The sequence below is a fragment of the Perca fluviatilis genome, chromosome 20 (assembly GCF_010015445.1).
Source record: "Perca fluviatilis chromosome 20, GENO_Pfluv_1.0, whole genome shotgun sequence".
Classification (NCBI taxonomy): domain Eukaryota; kingdom Metazoa; phylum Chordata; class Actinopteri; order Perciformes; family Percidae; genus Perca; species Perca fluviatilis.
In genome coordinates this window covers 12,931,271-12,949,148 of record NC_053131.1, presented here as the reverse complement: position 1 = coordinate 12,949,148, position 17,878 = coordinate 12,931,271, and the positions used below count along the sequence as shown (strand labels likewise).

The 17,878-nt window shown below is 40.5% G+C and overlaps 2 protein-coding genes across 2 annotated transcripts in view; both read right to left on the bottom strand.

The window, feature by feature from the left end:
- The window catches only part of sptb (spectrin, beta, erythrocytic), a 57,602-nt gene extending 53,938 nt beyond the window's left edge, over positions 1–3,664 (bottom strand). Inside the window, exon 1 of the mRNA XM_039785892.1 lies at positions 3,009–3,664. Within this exon, the coding sequence (XP_039641826.1) occupies positions 3,009–3,579 (571 nt within the window). The 5' untranslated portion in view covers positions 3,580–3,664. The remainder of the gene's footprint in view (positions 1–3,008) is intronic.
- Positions 3,665–16,014: 12,350 nt separating this feature from the next.
- Positions 16,015–17,878, bottom strand: part of stard9 (StAR-related lipid transfer (START) domain containing 9) — a 45,861-nt gene continuing 43,997 nt past the window's right edge. Inside the window, exon 32 of the mRNA XM_039785422.1 lies at positions 16,015–17,190. Within this exon, the coding sequence (XP_039641356.1) occupies positions 17,065–17,190 (126 nt within the window). The 3' untranslated portion in view covers positions 16,015–17,064. The remainder of the gene's footprint in view (positions 17,191–17,878) is intronic.

Genomic DNA, 17,878 nt, shown 5'->3' with positions numbered 1-17,878 from the left:
TATGGGCACTTTAATATCAAGATATACGTTGGTTGTGTTGTCTTTTCCAGGTCTTCTACAGTTCTTCTACAATCTTAGTGTTATTCTACTTCTTTAATCTGTACATATTGATATTGAGGTTTTTGTTATGAGTGCCGTTATTTGGGTTAGCTGCCCAGTGCTGTCTCCCATCCAGTTATCGTGTCGCTGTACTGCTTTTGGGATATACAATACTATACTTTACATAGTAGGCCATACTTTTCTGAACACACTGAATTTAATTTGCTTTTTTTCGCTGTGTGTCAGAGGCCTCTCTCTCTCTCTCTCTACCCCCTTTCCTGTCGTTCTCCAGCTGCTCTAAAAAATAAAAGCCCACAAAATAATCTTAAAAAAAAAAAAAGATATCAAAATAAATGTCATGTAGAACAAGTGGAATGGGACCACAAGCAGGAATTGGCACATATGTCTCCCTGTGAGGTACGCTGTGTTATATAATTATTGTATTTTGGGATAAAGCCATATCTGTGACATGCCAGAACATACTTTAACAGTACCACAAGTAGAGAAGACATAAAGTCAGCAAACGGATGCAGTAATGTCAGTTAAACAGCAATATGTATATATTTATTAAGTTTGCTTACTTTAGCTAGTTTTGCTTTAAGGTTTCATATCAAAGTTGGTGTTTTAGATTTAGTGTAAATGAAAGCTACACTTTTTGTATGATTTTCACTTCAATCATGGCAGAAGTGTAGCTGAAAGGGGCGCTTGTCTTTTTTTTTTTTAAGATAAATGACACATTTAGATGCAATTCATGAATAGGAAAGTAGCTGTAGTAGTTCATACGAAGGGGTAACCACAACTTCACTGTATGTTTAATGATTGAAGCTGCAATTGTCATACATTCTTTTTACATGAATTAAATATTTTTGAGCAAGTGCAGCAGTCATATACAGTATCCAACTTTTCTGACACACTGACTGGACTGCAGCATCGTCTTGTCACTGCTGTGCTGCGTTCCTTTACCAACTTACCGGCTTCTTCTTCCTGCATATCAGTGCCAGCCTTACTAAACATTCCTCTGTTTCACATGCTTTTACTGTGTTATCTCTCATCCACTCTTTGACTCTAGTGAAAGCCCAATGACTTATTCATGCTGATGGATTTTCCCTGTATACACCCTGAGCCGTCTTTTCCCACAGTCAGCTCTTACTGGATGTAGCCCAGTGGGTCCCCCAGCACCCTGCTACATGCCTGAGTCATGGCCCTGCCAGAGCTACCTGTCCTGCAGCCATGACAGCATGTCTTTATCAACACGCCTGTCCAGGAGTTTAGATGAAACAACTCCTCTGTTAGCTTTGTTTACACGCTTCCTCAAGAAAAGATGAATTGTCGGAGGTTTTGCTAAATGGACTCACATTCTGCGACATCATATTAATGCACATTAGAGGTTGTCAAGGTTTCTTGATGTTGTAAAGAACAAAACTTACCAGTATTCTGACTTGTAAGGATTAAGTTAGAGCTCCAGGAAAGTCTGTTTACAGGTGTTGGAGAATACTATTGCAAACGTTAAAAAAAAGAAAAGTCATATGAAGCCTTTCGTGGCTTCAGAGGGAGCTGCGTTAAATTTAATAAACTGCCTTGAGTCAGCATCAGTTGGGGCTGAAGACTACAAGTTTGAAAATGACAAAAATCTAGGGAAGAAGAAAACTTGACAATTGCTTAAAGAACATACATTCACAATAATTTGAGAGCCAAACTCATGCAAAACAGGAGACCAAGGGCCCAAAAACTTGAAGGGTAGGTGTTCAGACAGCTGAAGAAAGCCAAAAGGTTAAAGATCAAAAATCAACTAGACAAGATGGAGGGGAAATAATCTCAACACCAATGAGTGTGTCAAACTCCAAGAAAGACATAAGAAAATGGATGAATGGTTGAAATCAATAAATGCAAAGCAAACTGTTTTCTCTTTCTCTATTTATTGCTTATGTTTTTCTGTTTTTATTGTTCTGTCCAACTTGATTCTACAGCTGTGTTGACCAGATCTCCCTAATAACGGGTAAATAAAAAGCAAAGAACATTTCATGAAATGTAATTGGTGGATCAATACACTTGGCTCAGAAGAAACCACTCTAATTTGGGAAAGCTTCAGAAGTTTGCAGCTTCACGGATCAGTTGACTCTGCAGTCTTCAGAATCAGTCTGTACTTGAAATCTAGCAGAGGCAATAAAAAAGCATGTTCCCCTCTCTGTTCATCATCTCCTCCATTTTCTTCCTCTCACTAATGTACTCCTGTCATCAGGGAGTTGGAGAGCATAGTGCAAGCTAACGAAAAATCCACAGTGACGGCAAACCTTTCTTTTAAAACCTTAATAACACAGGCGGAAGGAGAAGCACGGGAGAAGTTAAACCACCAGAGAAATTGATTATTTTTTAACAGTGCCAACGCAATCATTCAGGGCAAAAAGGAGGTTAGGATCAAAACACACTTTTGCTTTGTTCTTTGGAACAGTTTGCGAAGGGTAAGGGCCATATGGAGAAAAGGTGACAAGCTAAAATGATGAATATGTTGTCATAAAGAAAATGGAGCACATAAGAGTGCATAACACTACCTTTGGAGGGAAAACCATCAAAACCTTTTTAGGAGTTTGCCTATGAATTATTCAAAATCAAGTCAAGTCAGTGAACAATTGGGGCAGAGCTATGGCTTCCTGAAAATAAATAAATGACTACCTTATAGATTCAATAAAAGGGCCAATGGAAGCTCAGACTTTTTTTGCTGTTTAGCTTTCTCCAGTTCTCACAACAGGATGACAAACTAACCTCACACTTGCTCACATCACAGCCCAACCTCCCTGCCATCCCATGCTGGCCTAAACCCAAACACAAGTTGGGGAAGGGAGGGGCATTTTTGGAAAAGTGCTTTCTCTCTCTGTCTCATCGGTGACGAAGGAAAGGATGGACAAACTCCCTCTCAAACACACCCAAATGCACAAACAAACACAAACGGCTCTTCCATCGGGACGCCGTACCTTGCAGCTGTCTGAAGCGTCCGTCCAGGATGGAGTTGAAACAGATGTTGGAGGTGCTGTAACTCAGCCAGCGCGCCCGCTTCATACTTTTAGCTGACGAGGAAGAGGAGGAGGAGAGGAGGGCGGGGGGAGGGTGAGGGTGAGAGGGCCTCTGACGTCTCGGGGTGCAGGAGGAGGACGAGGAAGAGGATGAGGAGAAAGGGCAGAGTCCCGCAGGTGCCACGGCGAGAGGCACGTGCATGAGAGTGCCGTTCCTCTCCGAGTGGTGTTCAGGCTCCAGCTGCTTCCTGCTGCTGCTGCTGCTGCTGCTTCCCCTGGTTGCCTTCCTACTTTCAGGTCTCTGGGCCCGGTGGACCGGTGGGGTGCTCCTACTCCGGCTGATGCTCATGCCCACCCGAACAGGGGCCTCTTTCTCCGGCGGGACATAGGGCCGGACAGCAGGCTCCTTGGTCCCTCCGCTGCTGCTCCGGATGGCTGTGGTGTCCCTGCTGCTGGCCTTCAGGCTGATCTTGACCTCTCTGAGCCGGGGTTGGCTTATAGGGGCAGCGCGCAGCAGGCACGGGCTGCTCATCTTGACCCCCAAACACCGACAACAACAACAACAACAACAACACAGCCTGGAGCCAGCAGAGGAGCTTGGCACTCCACGTCTCTCCTCTTCTCTGTCTCTTGGCTCTCTGTCCTCCTTTCCAGATCCCTCTCGTGTTCACTCCTGCTCCCTCCCTCCCTCCCTCCCTCCCTCCCTCCTTCTTTCTTTCTTACTCTCTCCTCACTGCTGCCGTGATGATGCTATGCCTCCACGCTCAGGCGGCACAAGGGCTTAGGCAGCCTTCAGTTCAGTTTAAAGTGGTTTCTCCAGCCCCATCCATGCATACAATATGTTTTTTAATACGTCCACATGCACACAAGACTCCCTCCCTCTACCCAGCACTCCTACACAGTCGTGACATCACTGAATGTGAAGTGTATTTTCCTGTGCCAATAATCCAACATAAAACGGTCCATCTTAAAGGAAGGTGTCTTTTTTAGGTGTATGTAAGGAGTAGTGTATGTGGCTGGATATCCATTACGTTATGTATGTGCTCTGAAGGCATGCTGGGTGCATATTTCTCAGTTCACAAGCTGTAAATCAGCAGCGACGACATTCAGAGCCTCTCTCATCTCCTGCCTCTTTTTTGACTTTCCTCCCTCTCTTCCTACTCTCTCTCTCTGTGTGTCTTTCTCTCTGGTAACAGGAAACACTGATTGCATTACAGAAACATCAGTGCAGCAGCACTCTAACACAATATCACCAACACCCACACAGAAGCCTTCATCACTTAAAGAGACAGAGAGAGACAGAAAGAGACAGCAAGAAAAGTGGTGAAAGCTCTAACAGATAAATGGTCTGGACATGACTTCATATATTTTGGCTACCCAGATATTGGGCTTGATATTAAACCATAATACGTACTATTGTGTCTTTCTAGACCAAAATGTGTGCGTAGATTCCGTAGCATCGAACACTGAAAGCTAGCATCAAATGTTCAAATCAGACAATTCTTGAACTTGTAATCCTTCAGATTTTCATTATATTAAACCTAATTTTTTATACTATTTATGACCAGCATTTTTGCAACAATAGCCATTTAATGTATGTATGTATGTATGTATGTATGTATGTATGTATGTATGTATGTATGTATGTATGTATGTAATGTCCATGCATAATAGGAATTGGTTCTTAAGTAAAAAAATACTTAAAGCAGGAGAAAGTTTTGTTGGTGGTGAGCTGCAGCTGCCATATACACCCTGTTAGACGAGCATTGGATGGTGCTAGTCAGCGGGTAGCAATTGTGAAGTCAATTGTGAGGCATGAATGAAGCAGCTGATCATCAGTACTCTGTGCCTGACCTAACGCAATGCTGCAGATATAGATTTTTATTATTATCTATAGTGGAAATACCAAGTCACAAGGGATTCACAGGAAACAGTGCATACACATGAACACGATGTTCAAGACGACATTTGATGTCTGATCTTTACACTGTGGCAGTAAAAAGGAAAGCTTCCGCTATTGTGATAGACTCTGCCCATCCTCTGCATAACTCGTTTGATTTACTTCCGTCTGGTAGACGTTATAAAGTACCTTTGGTGAAAAAGGCCAAGTATAAGAAGACTTTTATCCCAACCGCCGTTGATATTTTAAATAGGAAATAGGGGAGGGGGGGTGGGGTATCTTAAATTGTGTGGTTGTCTGTTGTATTGTATTGTTTGTTTGCTGTATACTGTTTGTTGAGCCTTTTACTCTGAAGACAATTTTCTACCCCCTGTGGGGATAGACAATAAAGCTTTTTTTGAATTTGAATTTAAGGGGTTACATGCTGCCAGTCCGACATGCTGCCACTCCAACATGCTTCTATTCCGACATGCCGCTATTCCGACATGCCGCTATTCCGACATGCCGCTATTCCGACATGCCGCTATTCCGACATGCCGCTATTCCGACATGCCGCTATTCCGACATGCCGCTATTCCGACATGCTGCTATTCCCTAACCCTAACCCCTAACCCTAATGGAAACGAAAATTGTCGGAGTGGTGGGACGTTTGAAAACAATGGAAGTGCCGCCACTCCGACAATTAGACGTCAATGTCGGAGTGGGGGTATGTTAGAATGGATGGCGGAACCCATCTTAAGGTTAGTACTACAGTTTGTTTGGGTAGCTACTTTAGTAGTCTCGCATTGCCAGACCTTACTCCACAGCACTGCTGAGTAGGTATTTTTACTGCCCACAGTGGACAATAAACTGTGGGACATGGTCTTTTCAACCTGATCTCACAGATTTCCGTGAAATGAACACGGCCCCTTAACTCAAAATCTGTGGTGGTTTCACGAAATCGCAAAACATTCCGTGATGGGCCCACGGAAGAATTTCGTGAAATGAACACGGATCGCCAAAAATTCCGTGATGGGCCCATTCTGGGTTAAATAAACACAGCCCCTCATGTTCAGGAAAAGGTCGTGGGTGGGCTTACGGTTCCGTGACACGAAAAGAAGAACTTTGGGAAACTTGACATGCGGGACACGAATCCCAGTCTCCTGGGTGAAAGTCCTGTATCCACTACCCCAACCAAGCTCCTTACGCGGAATTTCGGCCTTACATTGTACTCGCTACCGTAGTCGCTCTTAATGCTACGTCATCTTCTCATTGCAAATGCAGACGACTTTATTTACTAATTTTGTGATATACAGATCAGCACTATTTATTCTCTATAAACATTTGAATTGAGCATGCCAGTTCTTTTCATATATATGTTTTTTAAATACTCAGTAAACTCTTTAAAAAAAAGATGGCCACTATAGTTTTTAGCAAATGTTACTCAAACATTAGCAAATAGTGTTCTTGATGGGGACTATTTTTAGCTGCGGATTTGTCGCTGTATGGCAGCAGGTTCATCTGGTATTGACTCAAAATGAACGTCAGTGTGTGTGTGTGTGTGTGTGTGTGTGTGTGTGTGTGTGTGTGTGCACCCAGTGACAACAGTGTGACTCATTTATGTTTTTTGACCTCTATGGCACAGAGGAATAATACATATCAGGTTTTGGCTACACAGGCTTGTGTAGACTTGTTGGTGGGGTCAATTCATTGTTGGTTTTGCTCTTTTCAGGTGATTTGTTAACAATAAGAAAAATATGGAATATCACCATATATATCGGCAATGTTCTTTTAGCTACTTGTGTTTAGACATTTAGCTTCTTTTGGATTTGTAGAAAAACAACAACACTATTCCAAAGTAAGGTATCAAAAAAATTCTGTGTTTTTGCATTTGTATTGAAACTCAGCCATCATATCCGTACTAGTATCAAAATGCGTCAAACAATACCCAGTGCTACCCAGAAGTGCCTTCTCTCCACAGAGCTAAATTCATTCATTTTACAGCCTTGTGGCTGACCTCTCTTGTGTCTACGACTTTACAAAAAAATGACCATGGTGTGACCCTGAACACCCCATCTATGTTACGCTTCCTTCCAATGCAGAAACTATTTAAAAACTCCAAGCAGCCACCCCACAGGTGGGTCACAGCTTACCAGCTTAGCCAGAAATGCCAGAGATCTGTGCAATGGGAGGCAGACGGGCAGGTCAGCTGTTCAGTTCGGTCAGACGCTGGACATTCTGGGAATGTGCAAGCGATCCCAGTTACAGTACTTGCAGAGGGTGCGGAGAGTGTCAGGGCTCAGCTGTTGGGGGTGTGTGACACCACGAGTAACATGTACACACACAAAACACACACAACAACACCTGCAGAGCTCTAGCTAAGAGCATTGGAGTAAAATCAAAGGTCACCCGGAGTGGGAATTATGTAATTTTTCAACTAAATCTAAGTGAAGGTGAGTGACACATTCAAACCTGCTAAAGTTAAACAGACACCCATTATAGCTCATCCTTTCTGCCCTTCCCACGCTCTTAAAAAGACACTGTCATCTCAAAAATGTGTCACACAAATGCCTCAGAAAGGACACAGCCTGTTTACTATGCATGCACTCACCTGCGAGGGCCTTGATGCGCGAGCGCTCAAACAGCCTGGCAGAGCTGTTGTCATTGTCGAGTTCTTCGTCAGTGGCGTCGAAGCGAGTGTTGATGCGGCTGTACTGCTGCGTGATCTCCGCATTGTCAAAGTCTGTGGTGGAGGTCATGGCGGAAGCCAGCGTGGCAAGCGGGTGAGGGGACGGCAGGCAGCGTCCTCAGGTAGTCTGGGTGTGGAAGGGATGAAATGACAGGATGGACCGTGAATACTGGAATGGAATGAAATGGAGGAGGAAGACAGACAGTAGAGGTGATTATGATTAATTATGATGATAAACTGGGGTTCAGCACTTACAAATCTGTAACTGACACTAATTTAACCATATTTACATATACTATGGACTGGATTTTTCTGGATTTTTAAATTAAGTAATTTAACTTTTTTGTGGAAAGACTATATCAGACACAAATTGTAGGGCTGTAACAATTAGTGCCACATTTCAGTTGATTCCAGATAAGCAACTATGAGAATTTGCTGTTGTTCCTACAGTACAGTCAATTTTAGTTTTAGACTGTTGAAAAAAGAAAACAACACGTTACATTGATGACATTACCTTGGCCTCTAAGACATTGTAAGGAAAAAATGTCACTGTTTTCCGATGTTTTAAACACCAAATGATTACTTAAGAAATGAATCGGATAAAACACTGTCTCGCTGCAGTTTAGTTTGTATTTTGGTGTTAAGTTTCAATTTATCAACCCCATTGGGGAGGGGCTGTATCTATACCTGGCATGAGAATGTCATTTTAGAAATTTGAAGAAATCTGTTTTACCTCAGATGTGGTACAGTACAGGTATATTTTTACATAGACACCTTGCCTACCATAGCTTTCAAATTGGCCCCACAAGCTCCTGTGCCCCTCACAATCTCCATTTTGTGCGTTTCACTTTGCTCAACTGTCACCCTGCAGTGTGTCTGTGTATTCTCTGTGTGGAATGGCGGGTTGAAGGGTAGCAGCTCAGATAGCTCTCTATCTGGGTGCAGCATAGCTCTCTTATCATGTCACACAGGGGGAGGGCAACCCCTCTGTTCTGGAGAACATGACGAAACTACCTTTTTTTGAATGATGCAGCTCGCATAGTTTGAACTTCGAGTGTGTGTGTGTGTTTGCGCACTTCCGTTGGTGGGTATTTTTTGAAAATAAGTGCATGAGGTGAACTAAGGCGGGGAATACAACTTGTGTGGATACTGTAGTACACAAAGATGGAGAAAAAGGAACATGACAGTGGCCTCATGTGGTACTGATTAAGTACAACAAGCTGAATACCACCTATTTTTGACATATTTTTCATAACTTAATAATTAGAGATAAAAATCAGCATTTATTCTACCATATATTTGTGATTTTACAGTGGTGGTAAGTAACTAGCAATATAATATTTGCTTCTGAATTATAGTGGAGTACAAAGTAGCAGAAAATGGAAATACTCAAGTAAAGTACAGGTGCCTCAAAATTGTACCTAAGTACAGTATTTGAGTACATGTACTTAGTTACTTTCCTTGACTGCTGACATGACTTGACTACAGAGGTGCATTCAGAGAAGAGGCCCTCAGTGGTGCACAATAATGGCACCCTACAGGTCTCCCTCCTCCTCCTCCTGCTCAGTATCATTCCTCTGCAGAGGGCTCTTATCGGCCCGGGACGCTCCACCCACCACTGGGGATCCCCTTATCACCTCACACACAACCTGGACAGGAACACTGAACAACGCACTCAATTTGCACAAACCCTCTTTACACGCCGTACAAACCTGTATCCACAAGCCGTCAGCCGTTTTACAAAAACCTACAGGACTGTAACTGTGTCGAAGGGCTGACTGACTGCTTGCTTCCAAACACAAACCGCAGCAAATTAGGTGTGTGAGCTGGGACGTGTACTCAGTTAGACTGTACTCGGCTCCATTTAAAGCTGTTTTAAAGGCAAGCTGGCCTCCTACTTATAGACAGTCCTGTGACAGAAAGTCCACTGCCTTGCCACAGCAATGTGTGTGTGTCTGTCAATAGTGTCCTTGAGTAAGAGACACAGCTCTTATATAGCTCACTCACAGTAGGTCACCCTGTCAGCTGTAATGCAGAATCAAAGTCTAAAAACCAACAATAAGATGAAATCACGATAATTAGAGTGCTGAGCTGGAGTGACAGTATGCAAATGCCTACAATGCACCTGCAGATCTCTAACAAAAACAGTACTGGCAACTAGTTTCCATTACAGCTGCAACCAACAGTTGTTTTTATTATCCACTAACCTTTCAATTTATTGTATAGCTGTAACAATTAGCAGATGAATCGACCAGAAAAATAATCTGCAACAATTGTGATAAGTGATTAAAATCATTTTTCAAGCAATGATTGGTTGGACAAAACAAGAAACCTAAAGACTTTATCTTGGGCCTTGAAAAATTCAGATTTTTTACAATTTCCTTTTGTGACATTTTATAGACATTTTATAATAATCACCTACAGTTGCAGCCCTAATTGATTTACTAATTGGTAAGTCTATAACATGTTAAATAATGATAAATAGTCCTTTTTTATATTCAATTAACAGTCAAAAAGCCCAAAATATGCAAAGATATGATGATATAATTGTTTCAAGATTATCTTTTGGGCATTTCCACCTTTAATTGATAGGACAGCTTAGATATGAAAGGGGAGAGAGAGGGGGAAGACATGCAGGAAAGCACTGCAGGTCAGATTCGAACCCTGGGCCTCTGTGTGGAGGAATTAACCTCTATATCTGGGCGCTCGCTCTACCAGGTAAGCTACCCGGGCGCCCATTATGATACAATTTAACCTTTTGATAATTAATATTCTGGCAAGGGACCATCTGATAACCAGATAATAATTAATAGTTTCAGCACTGCCTGTCTGAATTCCAGAAAGCTAACATCATTAAAACATAAATGAAGTAATCTTATTATAAGTAATGTTAACGTTGTTACCACTATGAGGTATTGGACATAAATTTGATGTGAGGTTGATACAAATAACAAACTTTTATGTTATTATTGGCCTATAAGACAAATGATATAACACTTTGGCACCACCTCGTATTGCTTTAGATCACCATAAAGACCTCAGCACATGGTCCAGTATTTCATCATTTTTCTTGCTGCACATTGTGCGATGACGACTAAGAGACGCTGGATAATTTCTCAGAAGTAAAATAAATGTCAAGAGGGATGATTAAAATGTCGCCTGGAATTTCTCCAGATATTTAAGTGCTGCTTGACCTCAGGAAAAAGAAAACATATTACAATTCTTTTTATCAAAACTCATACTGCATTCTGCAGATGCAGCTCCGCACGAGGTTTTGTAAAAAGGTTAAAAGGTGTGAATGAGATTTTTACTCTTAAGCTTTGCTGAGTTAGAATAAAAACAAAACAATCCCTTGTTTCTAAAGGTGTGAAAAAAAACTTTTATTAATGATAACCTTTTTCGCCGTTTGTGATTTTGAATTGACTGCGCCCATTTCCCTCATTTGTGGTTAGCGCAAAACTACGTTGTACAAATGTGTACAATGTAAAGATCAAATCAGCACCTGAGATGAATATAAGCGTGAAAACAATGCTCCCAGCTGTAAGTAAACTCTGTGTTTTTAGCTGGCCAGCAGTGAGCACATTAATCTCAGCAGCATGCAGTCAGATGGAGAGGATGAAATAAGAGATGGGTGTGGCCAAGATGTGTGATCTACAGTGTGTGAGAAACTGTAGCAGCAACTGGACTGAGGAGAGGGAGGCCTATGAGCAGCAGCAGAGAGTAAATCTGAGACATAAACACAAAGTGGACAGAGATCAATATGGAAGGAGAGGTGGAAGGGGGGAAGGAGGGGGGGGGGGGCTGGTTATTGGACTGAGTGAGTTTGCAGCTCTAAAATTCTCCCCAAACTGCCAATAACATCAAACCAACTATTACTCATGTACTTCAACAAGATATGAGGAAAAAAAACATGGGGGAACTGAGCATACAAACACTCTGGCATAATCCATACTGTACATTGATTATGTACACAAGCTGTGAGAAAAAGGTTCCTTTGTTGTGTTCAATAATGTTTTGACTGCAACAATACTGAGCCTGGCTTTTGGGAATCAATAGTAAACTATTCCTGTGGTGTGTTTACACAAAAGTCCCAGCTCGTCCAGACATGGTGACACACTCACACACATGTCCTTTTAAGGGGAATGAGGGGGAACGTCTCTTTCGCTCAGTGAACATTTTATATTTCTATTCTTTCGTGAGCCACCACTTTGTTTCCGATCAAGGAGGGGATACGGACTGTAGAGTGCTTTAGGAAAGAAAATGAGAGGAAATATGCAATTATGCATATGCACCTGGGCTTAGGTTAACACCAGTGGAATGTAACTAAGTACATTCACTAAAATCCTGGAACTTAGTTCAAATTTGAAGTATCTGAGTACTTGAGTATATTTCCATTTTTGCTGCGTTACACTTCTATTACATGTGAGAGGGAAATATTGTACTTTTTACTCCACTACATTCATTTGACAGCTTACGTTACTAGCTACTTCACAGATTTCACTTTAAAAACACGACAGGGCTTTAAAATATTACAAAATAAACTATCCCAAAAGTATATACAAATACTTAAATTATTAAAGGCTAAATTAGCTCCAGCATGACCAACTGCAACAGTAAAATGCTACCAAAACATGAATGCATCAGTAATAGTTATAATCAAACAAGATAATACATACAATAGTGTAACTTTTTTTTCAGCACTTTCAGGTTTATACTAAAGTACATTCTGCTAATTGTGTACTTTGGACAGCGGTGGAAGAAGTATTCAGATTCTTTACTTAAGTAAAAGTACTAATACCACACTGTAGAAATACTCTGTTACAAGTAAAAGTCCTGCATTGAAAATGTTACTTAAGTGAAAGCATGTATCATCAGGAAAATGTACTTAAAGTATGAAAAGTAAAAGTACTCAATTCAATTCAATTTTATTTATAATATCAATTCATAACAAGAGTTATCTCAGACAGCTAGAGTAAGTCTAGACCACACTCTATAATTTACAAAGACCCAACAATTCCAGTAATTCCCCCAATGCAATGCCAAAATATCCTCACATTTTAGAAACTGGAAACGATCCAAACTGTTCTGTAAATCAACTAAGTGATTAATGGTCTACTCATTTCAGCTGGATTTGTAGGCCGTCATATTGTTGGGTAGTTTAATTTATAATAAAGTATCATATTTCATAAACTATGTGTGTTAATGTGTAAAGTAACTAGTAACTGAAGATGTCAGATGAATGTAGTGGAGTAAAAAGTCCAATATTTCTCTCTGAAATGTAGTGGAGTAGAAGTAGAACGTGGCATGAAAAGAAAAGACTCAAGTAAAGTACAAGTACCTCAAATTTGTACTTAAGTACAGTACTGGAGTAAATGTACTTAGTTATATTCCACCACTGACTTTGGAGAATATAGTATTTTCATAGTGCAGTACTACAACTTTTACTCAAGTAAAGTATCTAAATACTTTCTCCACTACTCCTACAACATAAGACAACTTTTGGAGAGCGCACTTCTCCACTCGCAAACATGCGCACTGACGTCATTGTGCGCATTTCCAACGACTCGCTGAGGCCTGCTTAAAGCCTACGCTAAAAGATAACAAACTGATAACTCAAGATGTAGCTTGACTAAAACAAAAAAAAGCGAGTGATTTTAACAACAGAACACATCCATAATCCATTCTAAAAAAAAAAAAAAAGTGTGAAAGCTTTTTGAAAAACGACGTCATTATTTAACATGTCAGCCTGTGCCAACAGGTGGTTTGGAGGAAACTTTTAACTCCACTACAAACAACGGCAAACAAATAGCAGTCAGTGACCGCTGACAGAAACTATTTGGCCAAAGATCAATAATTTCATTTAACAATGGCGCAACTATAGCTCTGCTTTCAAAATACACTTACTTGCTTCTGGATGCTGTCCTGTCCGAACGTGTTTATCTTGAGTCTTCTCCCTGCCAATAAACCAATTATAATCCCATTGAAGCAGCGGGGGTCGTGGTCAGAGCGGACGGAGGTCTCCACAGCGCGAGGAGGACACGGTCCTGCACGGGGGACAAGGGAAAGGGGCTGTAGGCGCCGCGCGCTCCACGGTCATTCCCGAAAGCCAGCGACTGACCCACCCAGCCGGGTTAAAAATAAAGTGGGCGCATCCAGTACATGATCTGTGCGCGCAGGGGACGCACATTCCTGACAAGAGCTGGTGACTCTAAATGGCACAGACACTTCTGATCTCTTGTACAACCCCCCCACCCCTCCACCCCACAATCCACTCCACCCCACCCCAGCCAGCCGGGCTCTAATCGCACACACAACACCCACCCTCTCAGAAATGTCACCTCCACTGTTGCCTCTGCGTGCCATTTTACACGCAGTGCAGAGGAGAGAGGTCTGGGCATGGACACATGTCCTCACGTTACAAAGGATGTCCATCAGTTACACCAGAGAGAGAACACCTGTCAGGTAATGTGACATCAGTGGTGGAAAGTAACTAAGTACAATTTATTGGAGTATGTTGAGGTGCTTCACTTGCTTTAATAATTCCACTACATTTCAGGAGGGAAATGTACTTTTTAGTGCACCACATTTATCTGACTAATATAGGTCCTTTTATATGAAGATAATACATTAAAACATTATTAATGTTTTTTTAATATATATTTATAAATGAGAAAAGAAAAAGCATTGTTAAACCCCTGTCAGGATTCATGTTTATGAGCTGTTGGCAGTTCCACCAAGTGATGCCCCATCAGACGGTTTAATTTAAATAACTTTTCAAGGCCCAAAAAACTAATAAAAACCTAAAAAGGTGTAGACCGCTTACAATAAGGGCTGGGTATCGTTTGACATGTTCCGATAGTAGTGCCAATACAATACCCGATTATCCATACCAGCACAAAAAAGATACTTTGAGGAACAGAGAATTTTCTTTTTACAAAAGCATTTTTTTTCTCCATATAACAAAAGAAGACAACTGTATATGTTAGGGAAAGTAGAGTACGAATCGGAGCAAGCATTCCCTGCCAGCTTTTGGTACTTGACAGTTTTCGATATTCTGTGCTTAAAGCACATTTAAATCAGCACTAAAGATACAGAGGTTCAATACCCAGGGCTACTTAGACTAATTGCAAATGATTAAATGAAGGAAATAAGGATTCTGATATACTGTGTTGTCACTTGAGGATAATTTAAGGAAAAGACCTTCACACAAACTCCAACTTTCCAAAAGAAATAAGGAAAAACAACAGTTCACTTAAAATATGTATTGCATTCATAAAAAATGGCCAAACACACGGGACGGGCCACATTACATCTTATTAGCAACCGGAAGCAGGGTGTTTATAATAAAATACATTTACAACACATTGTCAAAACATAAATAATGCTTTTTACAAAATGAAACAAGCACTTAAAAATCTATAGAAACACATAGAAAAGAAATCAGTACAAACAGTTGTCACTATGTTCCTTCACTCGGTGTCTTCGGTATTTGTCTCTTTCTCTTTGGTTCCCCCTGGAACATCTTTAGGCATAAACTAAGCGCTGCCAAAAATGTCCTGAACCTTCAACTACTGTAAATAATATGGCTTCATATCTGGGTAAAGCTGACCCAGCTGGGACTGAGAACAGTCCTGCCTGTGATCAGCGTCTGCATAGCTTCAACACTGTGCAAACAAAAACAAAATCACTTTTTAATATGCAAAATTAATAAATGCATTAAAAGTTTTGTGCAAGCCGCTGTAAACACAGCACCATGCTCATAAAATAACCCCAACACAACTATAAAAAAAAACATTCGACAGCATTTCAAACTGAAGGCAAGAGGAACAAAATAAATACGACAGACTTCAGAAACTGGTCAAAAAAGGCCTTAGCTCATGCAGATTCAGAGTACCATATTGTGTCCATATCTTACTGCAGCTTTAAAAGTTAAAATAAAGGAGAGCAGAGGTCAGTTACAGAGCAGGCGGGATCCTGCCCTTTGACTTTTTAAAAGTTCTCAACTTTCCAACTCACCAGCTGCCGGTTTTGATACAAAATTTTGTAGTTTGGTTTCCTGCAGCGAGAGAGTGATGCTGAGTAGTTTCACATGTGCAGCTCCCTATACATTACAAATAACAGCTGAAGAGTGACTAAATAATTCTTAGGATTTCTTCAATACACCACATAGCTTAGGGACCGTAGGAAAATGATTGAGGTAGTTGAACCTTATATTTCACTTTGCAAGGCCCTCCTCAGGGTTCTTAATGTTTTCTTTAAACCTTTAAAATGCGGTCTTTATATTGAACTATTAACTATATTGCAAAAGAAGGCTGAAATAAAATTCAGGACAGGAAATAAATAAAAGACCTTCCCCTGCTCTCCCAAAAAAAAAGTCAGACAACCTCCCCCTTTTCTGACCCCCTAACAATTTGTCATACAGTCCCTCTGTATACTTTTTGATCATACCCCCTTTTGCTGCAAAAATGTTAACGGACATTTGACGTAAATCTTCTGCAGAATTAAGGTGTTTGAGTGGTTAAAATATGCAGTGCCCGATGATATAAGTACATACAAATCAGGGTTACAGTACATAGTATTTGCAAATAGTTCCTTCCTACAAATACTTTCCACCCTAAGTATGTCTCAGTGTTCCAGCTTTCATTTAGTCATATCTGGCAACCCCCCCCTCCCCCACCATCGTCTAGGTGAAAACAAAGCATTTAAGTGCTTGCAAAAACTGCATGACCCAGACAATGTTATACTGCCTTCTGTTTATGGTCCTAATCTCAGCTATATTGATATGTGCCTCTAAGAACAAAGCTGGCTGCATCCATCCATCCATCCATCCATCTAGAAAGTAAACACAGGTGAAAATAGATATATATAGTAGCTATACATCAAATCAGTGGAACCTTTGACTATCTGTTGACCGACTCTTTGACTTCCATTTAAACGTTCTCTAGCTAGGATGTCCTTGCTGACTTTAACATATTTGGCTGTTATAATATGGTAGAACCCAATAGACACCATGTTGCTAACAGGGAATTAAGGGAGTTAAATAGCTGATACTTATCAGTTTATAAATATTATAATATAAATATGTCATCACATGAATGGATCAATTAGGTGGGGAAACTTTGTTTAGGCTTAGACAGCTTGATGACTAACTATCCGAGGCTACACAGCATGTGTCATGCCAAGTCCCTTAGACTTCTAATCAATCTTTGGTAAAATGGGATTATGATTGTTACAAGCATTCATGTACATCACAAATATATAAAAATACAGTTTCAATATTTTATCAAAAACATACCTTCATATAAAAAAAGAAAAAAGAAAGCTGCTTCAACTTTGTAACTAGGAAACAATACAACAGTGCTCTTAGAATAATAAAAACAAATCAAGTAAATACATTTCAGGTGCAAATTTAAAAAGGCAGACTAACTCCATGCTGGAGACAGTTTAGTCTAAAGAGTCTTCGTGAGTCCTGTGGATTTAGCGAGGAAAGCGTCCAGATCAGCGATGACAGCTGCCTGTCTTCTGGAAACAGTGTTCAACAGTCGGTGAGGAAAGGATGGAGTTCCTAGGTCCACCTGGAGAAGAAGAGCAAAATGATATGGCCATGACCTCTTTCACATCTATAGCAATGCCTGGCAACCATTATTCAAATCAGAGTCAAAAGCAGAATTAAAGACTCACTGCACAGTTAGACTGTGATGTATGTAAATGATTACACCTTTTAATCGTTTTCAGTAACATTTTGTCCAGTTTTTATCAGATTGCTTGGTGACTAAAATTCCACTTCAAATCTTAATTTGATTACAATACAAGTAATTGTGGATTACAAGATTGTTAGTTCATATTGTAATTATTAACTACCATGTGGTAGAGCTGGGCGATATGGAGAAAATCAAATATCACAATATTTTTGACCAAATACCTCAATATCGATACCACAACGATATTGTAGTGTTGACTATTGATGTTTTCACAAAATATTTACACAATGACGTTTTTGATAAATAATCATCAGTAATGTGGATATAATGACTAAGTGGGTAAAGGCAAATAATAGAACAGTTACAACAGTCTGGTAAGTTCAGAAAATGACATCACTTTACTGTAATGCAGCCTTTAAAACCAGGAAAAGACAACACTTATGCCATATTATGATATTACGATATCTAAAATCTAAGACGATATCTAGTCTCATATCACGATATCGATATAATATCGATATATTGCCCAGCTCTACCATGTGGGTTTAATTCCTGCACAGCA